The 23,919-nt window shown below is 39.2% G+C and overlaps 2 protein-coding genes across 8 annotated transcripts; one reads left to right on the top strand and one right to left on the bottom strand.

Annotated features, from left to right (window-relative positions):
- Nucleotides 1,044-9,830, bottom strand: LOC109726387 (serine/threonine-protein kinase CTR1). Of its 3 annotated transcripts, none has more exons than XM_020255941.1 (15): nt 8,940-9,829; nt 8,358-8,626; nt 8,132-8,276; nt 7,651-7,754; nt 7,109-7,317; nt 6,155-6,553; nt 5,941-5,981; nt 4,812-4,880; nt 3,909-4,009; nt 2,904-2,988; nt 2,635-2,733; nt 2,277-2,345; nt 2,038-2,169; nt 1,516-1,610; nt 1,044-1,426 (listed from the first exon to the last, which is right to left on the bottom strand). In XM_020255941.1, exons 1-15 carry the CDS (start codon nt 9,459-9,461, stop codon nt 1,330-1,332), a joined length of 2,436 nt encoding a protein of 811 aa, XP_020111530.1. In that variant the 5' UTR covers nt 9,462-9,829; the 3' UTR covers nt 1,044-1,329. The 3 variants fall into 3 exon arrangements, with proteins under 3 accessions (XP_020111530.1, XP_020111529.1, XP_020111531.1); XM_020255940.1 differs by having other exon boundaries at nt 8,358-8,656; nt 8,940-9,828; XM_020255942.1 differs by lacking the exon at nt 6,155-6,553 and having other exon boundaries at nt 8,358-8,656; nt 8,940-9,830.
- LOC109726865 (PAN domain-containing protein At5g03700) lies at nt 14,765-23,887 on the top strand. 5 transcript variants are annotated; one of them, XM_020256689.1, is made up of 5 exons: nt 14,765-17,690; nt 19,615-19,707; nt 20,749-20,899; nt 21,689-21,746; nt 23,522-23,887. In XM_020256689.1, exon 1 carries the CDS (start codon nt 15,420-15,422, stop codon nt 16,953-16,955), a length of 1,536 nt encoding a protein of 511 aa, XP_020112278.1. In that variant the 5' UTR covers nt 14,765-15,419; the 3' UTR covers nt 16,956-17,690; nt 19,615-19,707; nt 20,749-20,899; nt 21,689-21,746; nt 23,522-23,887. The 5 variants fall into 5 exon arrangements, with proteins under 5 accessions (XP_020112278.1, XP_020112279.1, XP_020112277.1 ...); XM_020256690.1 differs by having other exon boundaries at nt 19,491-19,707; nt 23,525-23,887; XM_020256688.1 differs by having other exon boundaries at nt 19,491-19,707.

Below are 23,919 nucleotides of genomic sequence, written 5' to 3'. Positions count from 1 at the left end.
TATACGGTGGTTGCGGCAATCGCATCGGCGAAGAACAGCGCATTATCGCCGGCGTTGATGGCGGGCATAGTGATGACGAGCTTCGAATTGAAAGCGAGCTCAGTAAACTACATTTTCATGGAGTCCTCGTCCTCAACGCTCGCCACCAATGGATCGATCGATGGTGGCGAAGTAAAAGAAGGTGATCGCTCGCTCGCTCGCTCTCTCTCTCTCTATTTCAAAATTAAGATACGATGAACGCTAGCGAAATTCGAACTCCCTTGAGGTCGAGGACGATGGAGGGAAGAGAAATTTGGGAACAAGGATTTGGGGCGGGAATGAAATAGCCGCAGCGCCTGGAGCAAACCGAGCAAGTCCAGGTGGATTAAGTGGGCCGGGCAAGTAATGAAATACGTAATTAGGCCTCGGGCCCAATTTTGGCTACCGCTCCTTGTTCGAAAGTCGAGCCTTTTCCGCATTATGTATCGGGTTCCGAAGCTGTAGCCTGTAGGATGGATGAGAGGGGGAGCAAAATGGTGGGGAAGATGTTTTTTGGACCAGGCTTGATTAGACTCTCAACCCTACGGTTTTTTGCTCACCCCTACTCCAATGCACAAAAGGCCCTGCATGCGACACGATGAGGACTGGCCATGCTGTGAAGTTTTACGTCTCTTTCATGGCTTACAGCATGCTTAGAACGAGAACCTACAGACACTTACAACCATTGATTTAGCATAAAACTGCTCTTCTTTCATTGATCAAGAACAATCTAAGTCGGTCCGCTCTTCTTTTCGCTGATGCAAACATCGTTCATGTATAGCACTTCACTACCCTATGGAACAGACCATTAAAGATTACTGACGACCTAGTGTTAAAATGCTACATCTTCCTCCGAATTAATCACAGCACAACCGTGCCTGTTACTGTAGCTTTACATCAGACGCTGAATGCTCTTTGACTTAATGTTCGGATGATGATTCCTTATGCAGCTTGCATCAGCATCCGCGTGTAAATCCCTGGATTCCCAACCAGCAGGAGGGGTATGAGTGCCAATAGACCCAATATAAAATGAAACGCACGCATTTTTGGATCAAAAGTAATATGTTAGTAACATCACTGTATGTACACGTGACATGCTATTTCCACTTCTTATGGTGATTCTCCAGGAAAATTTGTCACTGGACAGACAGACACTAACATAAAGTGAACTTTCTAGATTGGACTAGTCAACAATATAACCAGCCGTTATTCATTGCCATTTGTCATATAGGACTCCGGATGGCAAGAAGCCACCTTTGTAACCCTGCGCCTTCAAATTAGTTTGGCAAGAGGGAGCCAAATGAATAACTGCTAACTTTCTGCCTGAGCCGGGTAAGAGGTTGAAGTCTTGATTAGCGGCTTCAGCGATTTCATGATACTGGAAAAAGAAGGCCGTTTCCATGGCTCACTGGAGGATAAATTTTCGACCATAAGAAAACATGATAGAATAGACAGCACAAGAGAATTACAATAAGTAGCGAATTTTTTTGTACATACTTGGCCCAACAAGACTGAATTATTGCAGCCACCTGTGGATCTACATCGCTTGGAATATCAAGCCTTCTCCCCTTAAAACCAACAGCTGCTACCACCTGTACGAGGAAACATCATCAAGCTACATTAACAGGCGAGAAGGTTTAGTGTATGAGAATATTAATACATTCTTCCAGCTTCCTTTCAGTACTAAAATAAATCTTTTTAGTAACTCATATAAGAAACACCGTGTAATTTCCTCATTGAAGAAACACCTTGTACTTTAGCATCATGTAGTATGTAGAAGAGATTTCATACTAAACTAACCGCTATCCTGATTTCATCAGTTGCCCAACTGACGCAACAGATTTCAATCATTTCATGTAACTACTTTTGTTATACTACATGTGGTATCAAGATTTGTTTTTTAACATAAGGGCCCCATATTATTTGCATGATGAGGCAAGGCATGACATGAGCTTAGTTGAAGACTCATTGAAGAGAGAGAGAGAGAGAGAGAGAGAGAGAGAGAGAGAGAGTGCAAACCTGAGCAGGATTTAAATTACTCCAGGGCTGCTGTAAGGTCATAAGCTCCCACAGGATAACACTGAAGCTGTAGACATCAGACTTCTCGTTTGATGGTTCATCACGTAGAACTTCTGGTGCCATCCACTCGGGCTAGAAACGTTAGCAAGTCACAGCATGAAACCAAAGTATTATCGTTAATGTACTAAGTAACGAAGCAATAACACTTACAAAATGGACAACTAGAGTACAGTACTTACAGTCCCTGCTGCAGTCTTGGAAGATAAAAATGTGTTTGCCTTCAACCTGGAGAGGCCAAAGTCGCAAACCTAGCACAAAGCATTCTAGCTTAGATGCAAGTCACGAATGTAAAAGTGAAAAAGCCAGTCCAGTCATGTTGGAAACTGAATAAAGAAGGTCTAATAAAAAGATTTAGAAGGTTGGTAAGTATAAAGTAACTACCAATACACTAAAATTTAGTTGTCTAAACCATTGCCGATGCAAATGCATAGAAAAAAACTGGTGAAAATTGACGTAAATTTAGTAGCTGCTAAGAAAGTGGTGGCAACAGAGGCTAGTAATATAAACTGATATATCCAGACGATGGTAGTATCTTACTTTCACAGTATATTTTTTGTCGACCAACAAATTTGGAGATTTTAAGTCTCGATGAACAATTGGAGGATTTCGCTTATGAAGATAATTCATTCCCTTTGCCTGTATAAAACAAACATGGTCAGTCAGAAAATTGACGAGAATTTGTCACCCTTAAAGAACCCATTCAATATCAATTGAAACTACTAATTTTTGGCACGATCTCAGACCAACCTTTCCACACTATTAAAAGAACTATATTAGAGGGAGGAAAATATAGTTAAGAGGTATACCACATCAAAAGCCATACTTAAACGGCGCTTCTCATCTAGAGTTTCTTTTGCCCCAGGCCTATGTAGTAGCCTATATAAGCTTCCTCTGCAATTAAAACAGTAAAACAGTAAAGGGTTAACGGTAAACCTATGTTAGTTAATTCGCGAATTATTCGCGAATTTTTGAAAAAACGAATTAATCGGCCGAATTCGTACTTTTCCGAAAAATTCGGAAAAAAACGCGTATTTTTGGTTAAAAATACTTATTTGCGAATAATTCGCGAGTCGCGAATTATTCGGCGAAAAATTTGGCGCTTGCGGCTTGCGCGGTCCTCCCGCTCCCGCTTGCGGCTTGCGCTCCCTCGCGCTCCAGGCTCGCGGCTCCCTCGCGCTCCCTCGCGCTCGCGGCCTCATGCTCGAGCTAGCGGGCCTCGTGGGCCTCCTGGCGCACCCAAAACACAGAAAAAAAAAAAAAAAAAAAAAAAAAAAAAAAAAAAAAAAAAAAAAAAAAAAAAAAAAAAAAACCCTTTCGCCTTCCCAAAAAAAAAATTTCACTCAATCAAAAAATTTAATCAATTATTAAGTATTTTAATCTCTTATTTACTTAATTATTTATTTATTTTGAGGTATAATATAATTTGTTATTTTTTTTACTTAATTAGCTTAATTTTGTAACTCTTTATTCTTATATTCTTAAAGAATATAAGTATTTATACCAATAGCGTAAATCTTGAGAGAAAAAAAAACTTAATTTAATAGCCGAATTTTTTATTCCGAATTTTAAATTGATGAACGTATAATATCCGTATAAATCACGTATCCGAATAATTGGTGAATCCGTTTTTTAGCCGTATTTTTCAACGAATCTAAAAATTAAAAGACGAATTTTATCCGAATTATACCCGTACCGAATTTTTGCTGAATCCGAATTAACTAACTATGCGGTAAACATCATCTAGATGATATACACAAAGAATAGTAAAAATAGGAAAAAAAAGAAAAAAAAAAAAGGAAAAAGGAAACTACCTGGATAAATATTCTGTAACAATGGAAAGGTTAGGAGGTTGAGTAACAGCACCCATCAGAAGAACAATATTTGGATGTCGCAAACTCTTCATTATTGCAACCTACCAAGGGCAGACAACACTTGACCAACTATAAAATCAATAAGAAAACACAAGAATCCAGTAAATGGTATGAAATATAAAACCATGGGACAAAACTACGTTGCAAAAAATTCACTAGTGTGCACTGTACGAAATTGACTAACTGGATCAATTATATAAAGGTAATAAAGGTATAAATAACCACCCTAACTATGTGCTACCACAGAAAGGGCGGGGCTGGCATAAGACATTCCCACAATGATTTTGGCATTGGAGGCAGAAGATAGCAGTGACAAAAGACAGATAATTCAATTTTAATTCTAAATATATGATGGCAGAAACAAAAAGACATAATTATATTAAAAGAATTAATCCTATGCGTCTACTATTGAAAAAAAGAAAAGACGAAAGAACTTATCTATAATGTTCACAGATTTTATCAATTAAAATGTGGCATTAATAGTAACAGTCCCATACCCCTCCCTAGTATGTAAAAGGTTATGGCGCAAGGCCACCTCCAAAAGGCATACTACATGATTAAAAAAAAATTCCAGTATCTATATAATATTTTAACATTCTTAACAATATAAGCCCATCAAGCAATTCCAAGAGGTTGATGACTGTTCTTCAATAACACGGAATCATGCATCAATAGGCTATTTAGAGAGCTCAGCCAAAAGATTAAATCAACTTATCATGTTGGCATGATGCCTGAGCACGGGTTTCTTTAAGGTTGTTAACACTAAATAGTATGAATTGGAAGATGATAATAAATTAATAATAGACAGCTAAACTTCTTTGAAGAAAGATTTGTCTGTCATACCTCTCTTAGAAACTCATTCAGGCGCTCTGGGTGGAAGTCTTGCTCCATGAGAATTTTGACAGCTACATCCTGATAGTCATGAATTGGCATTAAAAACAAAAAAAGAAACTCGTTCAAGTTTCACGCAATCTCAAATAAAGGTCGGCAATTTTGAAAGTTGTTCAACGAAAGAAGAAAATGTGGAAATTTCAAGGTTCATACAAGCACTTCAAGTGATTTTCAGGATCCAACTGGACACAGCTTGTGTTATTATAGTTTTCGGCAACACTAACCAAGAAATCGATAGTCCAAAAGTGATAGTCCAAAATTGATTCGCAACAAAGTATGAGGCAAGAAAAAGGAATGAGAAATTCAAGAAACTAATTTTGTCAAGAGTGTATTGGTCAGAATATTTTACAGCTGAACAACTGGTGGGAATTTTGACTACATAGTTTAGGATCATGTTCAAGTGAAAAAGGAACTCCGTTTTTAAAAGCTCATCTGGTTGTTTTATTTTTGTTTTTCTTGCATTGTTTTGACATAGAAATCCAGTTAGCTCTAATTGAACACGTTCCCCAAGTGACACTAAGGGCAAGTTTAGTTCACCTATTTTAGACTAAGGAATCGAAATGGAATTCATCGATTCCATTAGTTGTTGTTTGTTTTACAGGAATTGGATTCCGATTCCTATTCCGCTCTCGAATGAGAATGGTCAAATCCATTTATTGCTCAATCCAGCTTTGAATCCTGAATTGGCCCATTCCAAAGAAAGCTACTCAAAATCCTCTCTCACAAATACCTCCCCCTCCTCCCCCTTCATTACTCTCCTCTCTTAATCAAAACCCTTGCTCAAAATCCTAGATTCTCATTCCGATTTCCATTCCAATAATGAACCAATCATTTTTGGATGATTCACCATTCCATTTTCCATTCCTATTCCAATCATGAACCAAACATGCCCTCATAGTAGTATGAAAACACATGCGATTACTTTCAAATAGTAGCTATGAACCTAATATGTAAATAACCACAATAATCCTGATCATTCCAAGTTAAAAAGTGTGAGTCCATTTCAACTATCACATATCTGGGACAACTAAAATATTGTGAGCGGATGGAATAAAAGAGCAAGCATTAACATAAGACATACCGAGCCATTCCAATCAGCACGATGGACAGTTCCAAAGGAACCTGAAAGTTTCTTGGTTAGTACTTTGCACAGATATTTAATTTGAAAAGAAGTATCAAAAAGTATTCAGTATCATGCATGAGACATGAGTAACTTCTGATAGCTTCAAAAGCCTTGTTTGCTAAATGATAGGCAGAAACATTCAAAACATAACTAGATTTATGTAGACAGATACCTGCACCAATTTTTTCCTTTAAAACAAGTTCACTCCAGGGAATCATTAAATCATCCACAGCAAGAGATATATCATTAAGGGCACTGCACTGGCCGAAATGATTCTCCTCACGGACATCAAAATTGGTATTCTTATCAGCCTTGATATCCTTAAATGGCAGAATTGGTGAAACATTCATAACATCTGCATGGGGCTGATCCTGTGCTATCTGTTCTGAGCTAACAATATTCTGAGAAGAATTACACAATTTCTTGGGCTGCAAATCCCCATGTTGTCCATGGGGCTGAGCAATCCTCTGATTACGAGGATGAGTTGCTTCACTATCACTGTTGGTTGCATGTAGAAATGAGTTTGGATCAAGAAACGAGCACATAGTGTCTTCCTGATCAACAACTGCTGCTGCAATCATTAGATATGCAGTTCATGTTAATTTTAAGACACAGCTTTCATCATTCAGGTTGATTAGTCTCCCCAAAAAGAAAGTTGGTATAACAATCGACGGCTTGTATGTTAATGGCAATACTACCCGATAAATTAAGTTTCCCAAAATAGGAGGAAATATTTGCTGCAAGTCTTCTGAAAATAATATAATAGTGCTTATTAAAGCTAACAGAAACTACCTCACACAGACTTAAGGGAACATTAGAATACTTGTGCAAACATTGTCCCAAACAATTCAGCTAGCCCTACAAAAATAAAGATGAGCACTTATTAAAGTTGATTTTGGTGGGTGGCTAGAACAAAAAGACTAAATCCAAACTTGAACCAGATCAGCCAAGAAAAGTATAACCCATGCTTGCACACCCTTACCCCTCCTCCTCCCAAAAAAAATAAAAAAGTTTATAACATATCCATGTCAATTTCCATGTTCGTTATATCGAGAACATAAATTACACACTGAACTGTAAAAACATAATCAGATACCGAAGAGAATGAGATAGAAACAGAATTCACCTGCTGATGCATCACTAAACATAGCATTAAGTGATTGACAATCCAGGAAATATTGTGCGGCCAAAGATCTAAAGTTATCAGTAATGCCAACTGCTTTGTGTTTTGGAGGACGAAGAGGTGAAGAAATCAGAATGGAAGAGAGACCATTAAAGAGGGAGTCAGGTTCACACACGGATCCAGGATTCCCAATCAAATCAATCAAGTACTCCCTGAAAAAAAAATTTAGAAAAAAGTAAGGTATGTTTCTTGCTTTCCTTTATGGTAAATATCTATTATGTGCTTCAACATTCATGATCATGACATGGAAGCCTGGTTTCATTTTCTTGGTTTGATGAAGGGAACCCAAAGCTCTTATGCTGAAAGAGAAATGTCATTCAGTTAAGAATTAATAAAACACCATTTCATAGGTCAATTAGTTACTTTATAGAAAAGTGGGAGCATATCGCACATAAAGGTTCTAATTCTTTCTCAGTTGTTTGGGCTGCATTATTTACAATTATATACTATATATAGCAAATGCTCAATTCGTCCAAAAGACAAACCTTTCAAGGCCAAAGCGCACCAGACAAGAGGCGGCATCATCACTTTTGCAGTATCTGCAGCCCCTTGCGACTCGACATGGTAGATTTATCGAGTCTGCTAGAGTCTAAAATTAAATAAAGAAGAAAAAAAAAAAAGCCATGTAAACAATCTTGTAAATGTAAAGGTCATGTTTTCCATGAAAAGTATAATAGTTTATACAAGATTTGTAAGTAATTAAATTAAAAATTACCCTAATATTCATTGATGAAATCGAAAGGAAATTAAAAAGTTGTAAAATATACATGTATGACAAGTAACTCTTCCGAAACTTAAGATAGACAGAGGGGTACTTATGAAATCATGTAGGACTGTTTTAAATCTGTCTATTTAGTTATCTGTTAAAGCTAACTAACAACGGGCATTAAGTGCATTCTCTCACTACACTGTGCTTAGCATATGAAAACAAGTTAAGTACTTTCTACAAGAGCAGCATAAACTCACCTTGAATAGCAAGGCTCGGTGCCTACATAGACCGACAGATAACTTTCCAATAGGAAGCACAACAGAAGCTGAACTAGCCTTGAGAATCTCATTGGACTCTTTCCAGAGAGGGAGCAATTCGTGTTCTTCGCTAGAAGCTACACCCCTTTGTAATAAGCGGGATCAGTTACTGAAAGCAAAGGAGTTATTTTTATACAGTAAGTCATGAATATCTCAGGTAACTCACCCCAAGCGAGTGCATACAAGGCTGGCAAGCAGATCAACGTCGTCCTTTGACAAGGGCCGAGTAGACGAAATGTCAACTGCCATTTTTTGTAGCAGCTTCAAATCAAAGTCGCCCATTTTGTCAATCACAACCACTTCAATAGACGTGTCACCGGGCCGAATAGCTTTTAGCGACTCAATCGAAGGAATTCGATTCCCATCTTGCACGTCGTTGCATAAGGTCCATACAAATGGATCTATTCCTTGAATCAGGTAAAATCCATCCGGAACCTTATCATAGTACGACAAGCAGCCATTTACCTAGTAGAAACAACAAGGACAAAAATATATAATATACATATATACATATATATGCATACTAGTTTCAACCTATTTGTAAGAATTCCCCACCGAACAAGTACAACAATTTTTTAGGTTTCTCAGATACAGATATGCAGCAGTTTTTTACTAATGTAAGATCTCAGCACTACGCATCAAATTTGAAATAGAACAAGTGATACTAGAGCAAGTACAGTGATGTCCAAAATGGTAGAGTCATAATGATGGACAAATTTGAAAGCGAAGAAGAAGCGTCTAACCGTACCCAGAAGCGATGCGAGAGGGATTCAGCGGGAGCAAGCGGCTGCAACCCTACGATCTGATCGCCGGCGTCCAAGAAATTGGGATCCGTCGCGCAAGCCGCCTCCGAGCAGAGGCGGAGGGCCAGCGCGAGCTGGAGCTGGTACGTCTCCTCCGCCTGCTGCGCCCAGCTCTTGGGCGCCGCCGCCGCCGACGCCGCGGGCGCCGCCGCCGCCTCCCCCTCCTTCCCAGCTCGCTCGTCGCCGGCGACGACGGAGGATAGGGTGGGAGCGGGGTAGCAGTCGCCGGAGACGGAGCTCTCCTCGAAGCTGCTCCCGCTGGACTGCGGCTGGAGCCAGTCGATCGTGGAGCCGGCGGAGGGCGGCGGCGGCGGCGGAGGAAGCGGCGGAGGAGGAGGAAGAGGCGGCGGCGGCGCCGCCATCACCGCCCCCTTGGATCGGGTCCGCTCGAGAGGAGGCGGCGGCGGGGGGTCGTCGGGGAACTGGGAGAGGAGGGTGTAGCCCGATCGCCTCCCCGCCATTTCCATTGGCGAGGATTAGGGCGGGGCGGGAGAAAGAGGAAACAGAACACCGAAAAAGAGGTATTCCCCGTGAGGAAGCTCGGCCACGTGAGTGTGTGTGTGTTGTTGGGGGTTGGGTTGTGGAGAGCGAAGGAAGAAGCCGCTTCTGGAGGTCAACTGCTTCACCTTACAAGTACCCTCCTCCTCCTCCCCGACTCCCGAGTCTTTTGTTTTGGTTCTGTTAATTCCTAAATAAATAAATAAATAAATAAATAAATAATAGAGAGGTGTAGGTAAAAGAACTGATGCTTGCTTTGGGGTGGGCCGGTGGTGTGACTGGTGAGGAGTGGGAGAACAAACTGATCACGAGAGTCCGAGAAAAAGTGCGCGGCGATGAGAATCGAGTCGAAGTGCGCGTTTTTGTTTTTGTTTTTGTTTTTGTTTTTTTTTTTTGTTTTCTTTCGTCGGTGATTGGTGCGCCTTATCACAGGAAGGTGTGCTGCTTATTTATTATATATATTATATTTATTTTAAAAAAACTCCCAAAATAGTATTTTTATTATGTAGAAGTAATTTGTAATAATAATAATATTAAATAAATTTTAATTAATTTTATTCATAAATAGTTTGACAAAACGCAACCCCCCTTCAGAGATTAGAAGCACTCTTGAGTCTTGATAGATGTGGTGTGCCTTCTTAAATTGCCTGGGCGACTTGAAGGGCCTCTTTTCACCCAGATTCGACCTGCTTTTCAAAGTTAATTGGCCCGTCTCCTTTCAGTTGAGGGTCATACCAATCCTCCATTTGCGGCCCAACTTGGAGAAGAATATATAGGCCCACACCATCAAACTCTGCTTCTACTCTATTAGCTCGTTAATTTACAACTTGATGCCCCTTTAAGATCCAGGAGAACTTTGCTTAGGATTTGTTATGTTGGTTTGATAAGGGGATCTTAAGTCAAGGACTCTATCAGTCATATCACAAGTAATAATTTGACGACCATATATGTCCACAAAACTAATGCAACCCTTCATGTTGAGATAATAAAATAGCACATCTTTACATTATATGAAAATCCCTAGCTAGTTTAAGCAAACTATTGTTCTTATGATATTCCGATATATGCTACACGATTAATCTGTACGTAATAAATTAGCAGGTCAGCATATCATGAATAGCTTGTAGAAAGCAGCATCTTGGAATATTCATATATAGCAACACACTCGGCATTATTATAATTAATCACACTTATTAAAAAATAATCACAACTATCCCATCAGTACACTCTCATCTCTACATTTAAAAAAAAAAAATTTAATTACAGCTGGCTAATTGAGTTGTGGAGGCCACACACAATTCATTAGGGGGTCGAGCACGGCCATCGCCTTTTACCCTATAATTAAAGTTCCACTTCTCATTGTATAATTTTATTCATATACAAGTTCGAAGTAGTATATTATATTGAAAATAAACCGAGTCAACGGTGCCCTTTCGAAATCTTTGCCACGTCCAAGGGCCATTAATCCTCCCACGTACAGTTGACATACAGTTCGTGTTAATTGCGCTAATTAACTAATAGCTACAAAAAATAAATGTGTCTTTTACTCTTCGTTTTAGAGCTTTAATTAGCATAGCTCAACTCCGCGAGATCAACGCCTCAGAGTTGCACATGATTTTGACTTTATAACGATACAATTTATATAGAAACAACTAAAGTTTCCGATTCCGTATTGCATGCACATGTTGGGCACAATTACGTACCAAGGGGTCTTTAATGCAAGCCCATCACATCCCACCACCCTATTCTGCGTTTTCACCGAAAAATTCTAGAATGCAACGGGTATATTAGTGACGTGGCGTAACAAACCAATCAAATTAATCATGTTAAGAATATATGTCCCATCATGATTGTAAAAAAGTATTTTTATTGTACTTTTGTTTAAAAAGAAGGAATGTGATTGACTTGTTATTAATGACGTGGTGCAAGTGTGACAGTGTAGAATTCCTCGTTTTCACCTGTTTTCTTTTGCCATTGACTTTTCTTCCTTGCATTATTTATTTATTTATTTTTTTTATTTTCCATTAGATTTGGATCAAGTCAACTCGATCCAAATGGTGGATATATTTCTATGGATTAATTGCCCCGGTGAGCTTGGTCGCTCCTTCTAGATTGGATGGCGACAAAATAACTCCCCGAGAAAATCAAACTCGCCCGATTCGATCATTTGAAAACTAAATTAATACGTCGGTATCATCCGCTTGAGTTTTCACTTTAGCGACGGTAATTTTAAATTTCTTTATTAAACTATCATTTCATATACTTTGCTGAAGATAGCTTTCTGGATGACGACCAATTTAATTACTAAATGAGATAGCAAAACAAATTTAACGAGATTTAAGAAATCTTATTTATTTCAATAAACAATAATTTATTGATGAAAGACTTTCAGATTTTATACTGAATAAATACAATCAACGATCCAATTCATTCATACTAATTAAAAAGTTGGCTGCACTACATATTCTCTAATGAAGGATTCTTGGTAGGCGGAAGGTTTTCATTATTGCTTTATCAAAAATAAGATCCATTACTTAGAATCCAACTAGAACTTATAAAAGTGTCTTTTTCATAATAATTCCCCTCTTTTAAATATAAAGCTCTTTTTTGTGTGCGCATTTTCTTTAGTAAACTCAACTGAAAATAAAAAATAATTAGTGTTTGTATTTAGGATCTCGATTATTAACTATCGGTCTTTTGCCAAGTAGGTTAATTACAGATGAAATTATTAATTTATGGCTCCATCTTCTCGATGATTTTTATTATTTTCGTATTTTTATTGGATCATTATTGTTATTCAATAGAATAAGCTAGCAAAACTAATTAGGAAGAACCAAATAATCAAATAATAAAATATTCGAGTAAAATGTGAGGACTCTATGGCCTCCTCTAGAAGATTTGCTCGATCTTTTAAATGTTTTTATTTTTTATTTTTAAAAAGCAAAAGAGAGAGAGAGAGAGAGAGAGAGAGAGAGAGAGAGTGAGTGAAAAAGTCAAATGCGGCGGTCCCTCTCCTTCTCGCCGAACCCCACAACAAACTTTTGGCACTGTATTAGTGCAATATTATAAAATCAATATTTTTCAATAATTTAAAATACCATATATTATCATTAATTTGCTAGAAAAAAAAATTAAAAAAATCTTAATATTAATTCTTCTCAAGCGCATGTAATATATCTATATCAAGATAAAACTCGAGATCTTTCAAACTAAACAAAATTTCGATGTGACTCTAATATTATATTTTATCCAAATAACATATAATTAATTACTCATAGCACCTCCAAATTTTAAATGGCCTAGTGGGTTTGGCACGAGCTGCAACGCTCTAGTAAGTTAATTAATACGATGACAACCACGATGACGTATTAACCTAAAAATTTATATATATAATAATAATTTAATGGCTAGTCAAATTTCATTCATTGGTCCATCCTTAGCTTTCCTTTTCATGCGCAGTTGCGCAAAACAGTATGAGACATTCCCCCTTTCTCCGCATTTTGTATTGGACTCGTGCCGTAATTAATCAGACAACGTAGCTAATTAATTAGCATCTGTTTTTTAATTTTAATTATCATATATCCATCTAGTCGCTTTAGGATAATGTACATTTTCTCCCTTTCTTTTGATGAATAAAGAGCTAACAACACTAGATATACATAACTGGATAACTGTGGAAGAATAAATCAAAATTAATTGTGAACAAATACTTTCAATTAACCCTCTTGTGGTTTAGCTCGTATTAACTTTACGTGATTCAAAAAATTAAACTTAACTAATTTGTGACTTAGCTTATTTTCACTTTGCTATTATTTGGTTCAAAAATATAGATAAATTATAGAATAATTAAGTGTAATTTTTTAATTAAAAAGTGAAAAAGTAAAAATGGGATAATTAAATCACTGATTTTTTTTTTGTTTATCCAAAAAATCAAGTAGATAAGCCAAGCAATTTTCCAGATAATCAAGGTAGAATTTTTTATAGAATATATTTTTTTTTGAGAAAAAGATAGCGTGCTACTTATTTAATTTATTGAAAATATAAATTAGGTTACAGAGATAAAGCATTCAGGGCCTCCAACTGTGTGGTGGCAAAAAAAAAAAATATTGCAGCTCATGAAAGTGCTGATTAGTTAAAAATAATTATTCTTAATAATTCGATATTTGTTTAACCTTGCAAACTGTTATCCGGGGTCCAGCTGGAACATGTTATATATTTCTTTGAAGTAATAATTAGCAGGATACTGAAATGCAGGGAGTCCACTTGCTTTTTATTTTTTTGTCCTTTGGAGAAAGGGGTCCCCTTGGCCCTTGAATCTTCTTTTAGCATGCTAGCTTTGACTATGTAATGCGATTATTATATGCCTCTGCCCCACCTGTGATCAATGTCACCCGTGGTGGATTGATTGACATGAATTGAATTATTTTATCTAGTAGTGACATCTAAGATTGGAACTTAAAAAAAAAAAAAGAAAAAAAGATATGAACAATTATATTACTGATGTAGTAATATCTGAAACAAATATAACAATTTATATTATTATAAAAAATTATTTATTTTATTAATTTTTTATTATATAATATTTTTTAAAATATGATTAGCTAAATATAGATAATGTAATGTATTTTTTATACAGTAGACTTTCTCTGTTAGAATAGAGCAATTTATTGTTCAAAAAAGTTGATTTCATCTGAGGCTAGCAACATATTGACCATATATATTACTGTCTAGTATTTTTTTTAATCTTTACAAACTATTTAATATTAAATTATTATAATATTATTTATTTGATCTTTCTTAATAAGAAGTCCCGCATTATAATCAGCTTGTTACATGCATACACAAGAGACTCTTATATCAAAATTAATATTAAACTATTCCGGTAAGTTTAAGCTACACCAACTTAACTACTATTGGATCAAAACTTTGTGGTGACTTACTTACAGTGGGACAGCATTATCCTACTATTATAATCCTGCTATTGTAATCGATCCTATTGTTTAATAAAACTCGATCGTGTACTAATTCCCCGCGTCAACCAATTTTGAACGTTTTAGTGAAGTTAGGTTGACACGTGGGTCCCACATGGTGGGTTCTACATATCTCGGCACCGTAGAAGCGTGTGAAATATCTGTACTTTCATTGGCTTTTCCCGTGTAATTATTATTTATAGACAGCAAAATAAGATAACAAATTATGTAAGAAGATGATCTACGTACAGACCCCCGCACTGATCTGGGCCCACTTTCCTTTTCAGAAAAAATAAGAGGAAGTACAAAAAAGAAATACCACGTATACAACAAAAAAAAGTAGAAAAGAATGTACTGCTACATCAAATCAATCACAAAATTAAAGATAAATTTTTTAATATGAAAAAAAGAGGAATATCAGGAGACTGATGAAAGACAAAAGAAAAAAAAATTATAGACGGTGAGAGCGTAAAATTCACAGCTAGTGTTCCACCTGCCATGTCCGTCCGTGGAGGAGTGGACCACGATAATCTCAACAGCTACAAAGTTGAAGTTAACATATATATTTGGTAGAGTGGAGAGAGAGAGAGATGCGTTAGGGATCATGCTCGTATATCAAAATATTCTCTATACTGACCCCCATTTCTCTATTCCCGAACGACCAGTAGTCAATACATTCATTCATCTTTCGGCGCGGTACCTCCTATAATTATCTCCCATCCACACAACCTGATAATAATTTTATTATTATTATTATTATGTATCTTCCAATCCAAATCCAAATCCAAATGTGTTATGTATGTATATATGCCTCTCCCTAGCTCTATTAAGTCTGTCTATCAATAATATGATCTGAGGTAGCTCTAGATCTCTTATTCGATACTAGGCACTAGCTAGAGGAATCATCATCATCATCATCGATCATCATCATCAGTTCGATCGGTGTGGGTCGATATCATGACAAGCACGAAGGAGGCTATCTTGGGCGGCGTATTCATGTTATCAGCAGCTGTGGTAATTGGGGTGGGGAGCGGGGACTCGACGGTGGCGCAGGAGATGGAGAGAGGGTTCGCGGCGACCCACTCCCCGACGGACGCGCCGTTCCAGCCGATCCTGTCGGATGCGAGCGGCACCTTCTACCTGGGCTTCCTCCGCGTGGGCTCGTCCCTGCTCGACCTGGCGGTGATCCACCTGCCCTCGTCGTTCCCCGTCTGGCGCGCCACGCCGGCCCGGCCCGCCCTCTGGTCCTCCCCCGTCTCCCTCTCCTTCAACGGCTCCCTCCTGCTCGCCCACCCCCAGTCCGGCCGCCTCCTCTGGTCCTCCTCCTCCTCGGCCGTCGGCGGCGACCGCGTCGTCATCCTCGCTTCCTCCGACCTCCAAATCCGGAAGGACGGCGGCGGCGGCGACGTCGCCTGGCAGAGCTTCCGCTTTCCGGCCGACACCGTCGTGCAGAGCCAGAACTTCACGTCCGGCATGAGCCTGTTCTCGCCGGGCCGGCGGTTCACCATGCACCTGGGGACCAACTACTTCGGGCTGTACTTCGTCGGCGGCGCGACCACGATGTACTGGCGGCACACGGCGCTGGAGGCCAAGGCGCAGGTGCAGCCCGGGGGCGCGCCGCTGTACATGCGGGTGGACCCGGACGGGTTCTTGGGCATGTACCAGAACGGCTCCGACCCCGTGGACGTGATCGCGTTCAACACCTTCAGCCGCAACATGACGGGGCAGTTCCGGCGCCTGACGCTGGAGGACGACGCCAACCTGCACGCCTACTACTGGAGCGGGACGGGGTGGGTGGGCGAGTACACGGCCATCGCCGACGCCTGCGAGATCCCCACCACGTGCGGCGCCTACAGCGTGTGCAGGCCCGGGGCCGGGGCCGGGGCCCACCAGTGCACGTGCCTCGCGAACGGGACGGACGGGTGCCTGGCGACGCCCACGGGGGACTTCTGCGGGAGCGGCGGGGGAGGAACGGAGTTCACGGTGCTGAGGCGGAGCCGGGTGGACCTGGGGAACAAGGAGGTGATGAGCCCGCGCGCGGCGGCGTCGGTGGACGAGTGCGAGGGCTCCTGCGCGCGCAACTGCAGCTGCTGGGGCGCCATCTACAGCAACGCCACCAACACCTGCTACCAGGTGGACTACCCCGTGCAGCTGCTCCTGCAAGGGGACCAGTGGCACGTGGGCTACTTCAAGGTGAGGTCCAACGGCCGAGGCGGAGGGAGCAATGGGGATGAGGGTAGTAAGGAGGAGGAGGAGGAGGAGGAGGCGAGGAGGACGAGGGCGAAGGTCGCGCTTTTGGTGGTGGGGACCCTCATATTGGTGGCCGCGGCGGGCTTCGGCGCGTACAAGGTGTGGGGGAGGAGGAGGGCGATCGCAGTCGACCGGGAGGGGCTCGCGCCGGGGCCCTACAAGGATCTGGGCAAGGCCTCCTTCAAGTCCATCGAGATCGAGCTCGCCTCCTCCTCCTCCTCCTCCTCCCCCCCACATTCTTAAGAGTTACGATCTACGATCTACGAACAACACAGCAACAGCTACAACTCCGACTCCCCATTGGAGCCGCACTGGAGACGAACGAACGGGGCGAGCGAATCCTCTTTCCTTCTACTCTCTCTCTCTCTCTCTCTCTCTCTCTTGTTTTGGCGTGCGGAGCTGATGCGGTGGGGGTAATGTTACTGGAGCGGTGACCATACGCATCCTAGCTGGGTGACGTGGGCCTCATGGGTTGTCTTTTTTGATGGGGGCCCCAAGAAAACAGGCCTTGGACTGGGCTGCTACCGTGTTATACACGAGCTGTTCCTTTTGTAAAGATATATATGAGATAAAAACAAAATTTGATGATTGATATACTTTTATCTTCGTGTTTTTTATTGCACCTTTCTTTTATTTGAATTATTAATTCTCTTTCACTCTTCGTGAATTGTTCTATTCTAAGTGGGGTTTTTGTTTTCGTTTTTTTTTTTTTGGGGGCTTCGACCTTGTAATTGGACTTAATTTTGGTGGCCCACTCATCTGCGTCTTCGATGGGCCCTGGGGAGAAACGGATCGGTGGCGTAGATTCATTTGTTACGGTAACAATGCACGGTTGCAGAGATTAATAATCCGAGACCCTTTTATTTAAAAAAAATTTCTGAGGAGGGGGGAGTACGGTTTTTAAGTTAAGGTTCTATGATCTATCTATTCGCCCAACGTCGGGAACCACTTCGGGTGGAGAAAAACCCTGATTCGAAGGTGTATGATTTGCTTCTTTTTTTTTTTTTTTTTTTAAATACAATTAATGTTCTTGTTAGATTTAGGGGAGTAAGAGTACATTGAGCATAGGTGGTCGAAGTACAACAACCGGAGCATTTACATCACAGTGACCATTTATAACTTTTGTGCATTTTCAACTTCGGAATTTCTAAACCCAACATAAATTTAGTTTCATCTCGGGCTTGTTTCTTTTAATTTGTGATGTTGTACGAGTGTTTTAGGTAAAGCTGGGAAATTGACATTTTTAACAGAGCTCTTTTGCTATTCACAGAGCAGATATTGCTACGTAGATATCAGTTCATCTCTCATAGTTTATTGAGATTCATATGAAGTGCATTATCAATTTATCATAATGAAGTGCTCAATTAGATCTGCAGTGAAGATTAGTTCTATACTTGTATTTATTGAATCTATAGTCTATAGATGAACTTTTCGGTACTTAGCGCGCACTTCAATTGCCTATTCTGATACCGCATGATGGATTCTAATACTCTATGAAGAGTATGCATGCGTGCTCCGTTGCGAATTGGAGACCTATTTCCTATGCATGTGCACTTACGAGTACATGCTACATGCTACATATCACAAGAATTTTGCAATGGTTAAATAGTTGGTTGCAAAATGGAGTCGGAAAAGATTTCCTCATTTTTAGAGGATTGGAAAGAAGCAAGGGTGCTTGTCGGATGGCGGAAAATGCTGAAATTAGTTGTAATTTCATTTTTATTGCCATCTGTAATTTCGCTTGATATAGCAATGCACAGAGAATAATCGTGTTCTGAGTTTGTAATCTAATGAGATTGGAGAAGTGCCCGTTCTGTTCTCTAATTGTCTATTAAGGATTGGTATTCTATTCGTCCAAAATGATGCTAAGATGGTGTAAATTTCCTCGTGCTGTATTTGCTATTTTTTAACAACCTGCAGGTGTGCCACTTTAGATGTGGAACTGAGAATCAAGTTCTGATTTCACTGCATTCATGTGAAATTTCATATAAGGTCCATTAGGTTCCTTTTAGACAAGTCAATTTTGCATATTCATGTTGTTTTTACCAATTTTGCTTATGCATCATTGTTATAGCATAATGTAAAATGGTTTCCCTACACCCACGCTGCATCATCTTTATATCTTGTGGGTTGAGTGACTTGGACTTCAGCCTACCAACTAAATGTTGTTCTCAAATTATATGCAAATCATGTAAGTAGCTGCATAGATAGTCTTTAAGCCAAAGTCGCAATAAAAATTAAGTTGGGTAAGTGCACTTTCTTCTTGTTTATCATGTGTTTGTTTTCACTACGGTAAGTAGCATAAGTTTAATAGTTAGTCCCTATACTTTCGCGGGGCTACTAATATGGTCTTTATCATCAAGTCACACTAATTCTAGCATTTTACAACATCCATTCCTTCAGCTAAAACGAAAACTCTTTCCACGTTTTTGGTCTGTAAAGTAAATATATAAGAGGGGGCTAGCTAATGATTGATCTCTACGACATTACAATGTAATAGTTTTCAATTATTTCCCCTATTTATGACTTGCTGCTGTAGTTCTATACAATAGCTTTTAGTAGTAAAACATATCGTGTGGAGGAAAGGACCTAGTTTACTTGGGAGTTAGATACGGCAACAACAATGAAAGGAAAAGTTCTCCAGTGATTGCTTCAGCCGTGTGAATCATTTTTTCAGTTCCTCATAAGGGATGTGACTAGGCAAACAAGTTGCAATGGGTGCAAAACTACAAATACCCCTGTATGACTAATTATAGCGGCTTTTCCTCAACCGTTTAGGCTTCTTTGGACTGAAGACTAGGGGATCCTGTTCTAGTACTCCAACTCACAATTTCAAGATATGAATCAAGAACAAATGAATTTCCAACTACTAGATGAACAGTCTTACTCCTTGGTGATGCAGTTTATGTGTCATGCTTCAAGGTTTCACAGTGATAATCCTTGTTGGCACACCGAGCGATGCCTGCAAGACATACACCGCATAGTGTGGGAGATGGTAAGAACCTGAATAATGTGAGGTTTTCTTCTTACATATTCTTCTTACATTTTTGGCTAAATTGTGTCATTCAAAAATGTAATTCTGTAAATATCTTTCTTGGAGTACATAATTTTTGTACTAGTGCAGCATTGTCACTTGCTTGACAGGTGGTTGACTGACCAAACCCAGCATATCCAGCCTTGTTGGATCGTGTTTCAATTTTATCATTTAAAAAAAAAGCTCGATTAATGGGTTGTTTTGATTGATAGGCTATCCACTACTTTTTATGTCTGATGACATTTCTGCGACGTACATGTACAATTTTTATGTGATACATGCATGCAAAATTTGAGCATGACAGATGTATATTCAATTCGCTTTGTTCGCTTTGTTCTCTGCTATATAGTTTATCTCCACTAAGAGTGTATGTTTGGACCTTTTTTTTATTTATCCATCAAAAGATAGCTTCAGAAAACCAATCTACCTGGATTGAAGTGCGTGATGAAAATTGCAAAATTGTTTTTGCAGCTTAAATCCTAATTTACTTGACCCGTGCTACCCAAGCAGGCTATAGCCCTGTGGGAAAAAAACTTCTTTGATCAAGACGAGACATGTACTTTGGCAAGTTGAAATAATTCAAGAGTTGTCAACTTTTCATGGGCCTGTGATAGTGGTTACGCGGTTTAACTTTCTCCTACCAAAATGAGTTGCTTCAAACTCAAGTTACATGTCAAAATTCTCTAGTTAGATGGACCATAACTCAACTCTGGCCTCCTAGCCTATTTCAGGTTGGTTTGTGTAGGTTCACTTTATTGATACCTTATTTCCTTAGTAAGTAGGAACTAACAAAATGTGGTTCCTTGCTTATTGCTTATTGAGATGTTTACCAACCTTCAGAGACCTTGCATTGGCTTTCAGCCTGCTTTGGTCTTCACATAATTAATTGCTCAAGTTTGCTGGAGAAAAATGCAGTTAATTCTCTGCTTTTAAGTATTTATCTTCTCTCACTTTAGTAGCTTTGGCAGTTAATCATATACTTTGTCTGTTCTGTCTTACTAGGAGGAATTCAAGGTTATAGTTCTTCTGGTTGCTTGTCATTTTCTGAAAGTAGACTTGAAAACCGCATCACAATCATTCGCTAGGCATCAGATCGAGGAGAATAACGTGTCGCACAGCAAATGGCGCTCTCTCCTTTGGATTGCTTTAGCAGGTAGAACAAATTGACTATTGACTATAGCTTTTTTTAAGTTGTGGGTGTGGAATTGGTTGCAAGTAAATTATTGTTGTTTCTTTATTTAATCAGTTAAATTAGCGGGCCATGCTGGGAGTTAAATATATGATACTGCTCTTGAGCCTGTATAGTTTTCTCTTGAGGTCGTGATGGGTTGCACATGCATTTGGTTGTTGCAATGTAACTGATTAAGCTTTCTTAAATCAAAGATCTGGAATGAAGAATTATGGAAAGTGATGTCTGGTTGATCAGAAATTTAGCTATTGACACAACATCCAACCGTAAAACTATTCCTAGGCTGCTTCCTGTAAGTGGACCGTTTTGGTAATGTGGTATTAGAGCTAGTCCTAACTACTATGTTCCCTCAGTATGGTTCAATTTCTACATCCACATTTATGATGTAAATTCCTGCCAGTTGTCTCTTTGTAACCTTTTCTGAGAGTGCAGTGGCATGATTCATCCAATCTCCTTCATGCACCTGGGTGCAGCTTTTAAGGCTATTTCTTTACAATTTCCGATTCGATTGATCTTTTGAGCCACACTAGGATATCAGAAGGGGATCAACGTGGTTTGTTTGCTAGGATATGACTAGCTAGTAGCCAAATTTATTAGATTTTTCTTGTTACTCAATCGCTTTGGTGGAAGAAGAAGGAACAGATAAATGGGAGCAAGTGCAGTGTTAAATGTGTATCCTAGAAATACAAATATTGATTAAAAAAAAAAAGAATTGGCTTTGGCAACATCTAACTCTACCTAATTCTAGTGCAGGTTTGGGCTTTGGAAGGAGGAGAAAGAGAAAAAGTAGGAGCAGAGTGTAGGGCTTAAGGTACATATTGCTATTATAAAAGTCAAGCATTAGCTTGGCAACATTTAGCACAACATAATTCTAAGCATTAGCTTGGCAACATTTAGCACAACATAATTCTAGTACAGCTTTTCCCAATTATAAACTACTTAATTCATTTGGGAATTTCTATTTGAATACTAAATCAAAGGGTATGAACTGTGGTGTTAGGGTGCGGCACGTGAAGAGAAAGTTAAGCCTTTGAAAAATGAATTCTTGTGACACTAAAGAACTTATATTAGTAGAGTTTTTGCAACAAGGAGGCTATGAACATCATAACAAAAGAGATACATGTTACGTGAGAGTTCTTTAATCCTAACTAACCTCCTACAGTCCTACCATTAAATAAAGTTGATGCCTCCTCCTTGCCTTCATTTATTCTGAAAAAAAACTTTGGGAGTTAGCTCTTGAGATCAGATATATTAGGGTTTTTATTTTATATTCTGGTTGTGTTGAAGAAAATAGTGCTGCTCAACACGTTGAAAACAGTAAGTTGGTGTTGAATGACACATTCTTTTTGGTTTAAACCTTAAAAATCTTACTCACACTTTATGTTTCTAGTGTATGCTATGGTTTTTCACACTTTTCATTTTCTTCATGCTTTCAAAGAATTACTCGGAAATTTCACTTTTCTGTCTGACTGCTATTATATACATATTTATAATAACCGTTTAACAATCACGCATGATGATAGTCGGTGAAATCTCAGCAATTTGAACCATTTGATCCCTTGTAGGATTCAGAGTATGAAATCTTCAGATGCTACTAGTGCCTTTTGTTTTCCCTAATAACTTGTATAGAGGAAGAACTTCTATATGGAAAGAAGTTTTTATGTAGAGATACACTACCCGTACATCCAAAAAGTGGGTGTACATCTTACGCCCTCAATCAAAAGGTTTAAACAATCCTTTTGGACTCGTAATACTAAAAAAAGAGATTGATAAGACAAGTCTAAAATATTGGTTTAGATGAAAGGCTATAAGACTTACGCCCACTTTTTGGGTCCACAAGTTGCATCGCTCTGTTATGTGACAATAGAAAAGCAAAAAATGACAGTAAGAATGATCTCCTTTTCTGATGTTATTTTACAAAATGTGCCTATTAGTTAGTCAAAAGCTTGTTATGCTCGATGCTTCTGGGATCAAGTGCTTTATTTTTTAAGTTCCCTTTTTAAGTTTTGTGATTCCTTTTCCCGCACATTGTAACCTTTTTGTCTATAAATTATATACTTCTGTGTACGAACTCAGATGAGTAGGCTGCTTCATCTCCTGTGAGGAACTAAAAAATTTCTATACCATGTGGTAGCGGACGGGTCCCAACCCTACTGCTCAAAGTAGATGAGATTAAAATTTAAATTTGAATGATCATTTTTTGGGCGGTGTGCAGGGCCTAGCACTTTGTAATTTGTGCATTTATTTTTGATAATATAGCATTCAAATTTTATTTCTACCTACTCCAGAGAGTGGATATTTCATTAATCTGTACAATAACGGCCCCAGTAAGGACAGCGTAACCCCGGCCAATGGGCTGTGTTTCAATTACTCTGCATGTCGCATCTCTCAATAATTGCCCTGGCCTCGAAAACCATGTTGCCATCTTAAACGTCCCATTTAGGATTTCACTGTAGAGCTACAAAGACCAATGCACTTGGAAATTATATATTTCTTTTGGGTTGTTACGAAAAGTTTATTTCACCGAGCGGGGAAAAGTTTATTTAACAACAGAGAATCTCACTGTGCATTATTTGGGCTCTTAAGGAGAATGTGTTGAATATCCTTGCAATGCGGAGATGCAACGGTTGCAGCTTTTGAACTGGAAGAAGCTATATACCTCCAAATGCAGCCAAAGAATCTTCTGAGTGAACTACTTCTGTCATTAGTAAGAGAAACAACTGTATTTATGTGGAGCAGAGACTGAGCTGGTACCACTGCGAGTAATGTGACCCACACACTTTATTAGAAAGGTTCGTTATGGCATCTCTAGTCCTCTGAGTATGTCAAATTGTGCAAGTATCTATGCAAAATTTGTATTTATGTGTGGACTTTTGAAAAACTTTGTTTATTTGCATGTAATGGCCTGCCTCTAGGGCCAGTTTGGATGATTGAATAAGTTATCGTGTGATATGACTCGTGCTATTGTGCCTGAGATTTGTTTG

The sequence above is a fragment of the Ananas comosus genome, linkage group 21 (assembly GCF_001540865.1).
Source record: "Ananas comosus cultivar F153 linkage group 21, ASM154086v1, whole genome shotgun sequence".
Classification (NCBI taxonomy): domain Eukaryota; kingdom Viridiplantae; phylum Streptophyta; class Magnoliopsida; order Poales; family Bromeliaceae; genus Ananas; species Ananas comosus.
The sequence above is the reverse complement of the archived record's forward strand: the minus strand, read 5'-3'. Positions and strand labels throughout refer to the sequence as shown.

Excerpts from the sequence above, each read along its gene's own strand:
- LOC109726387 (XM_020255940.1), bottom strand. The coding sequence starts at position 9,461 with ATGGAAATGGCGGGGAGGCGATCGGGCTACACCCTCCTCTCCCAGTTC. Across the intron at positions 6,554-7,108 it reads GTTTAGTGATGCATCAGCAG|CAGCAGTTGTTGATCAGGAA; the intron begins GTGAATTCTGTT and ends TAATGATTGCAG. Across the intron at positions 2,170-2,276 it reads CCAAGACTGCAGCAGGGACT|CCCGAGTGGATGGCACCAGA; the intron begins GTAAGTACTGTA and ends TAACGTTTCTAG.
- LOC109726865 (XM_020256691.1), top strand. The coding sequence starts at position 15,420 with ATGACAAGCACGAAGGAGGCTATCTTGGGCGGCGTATTCATGTTATCA.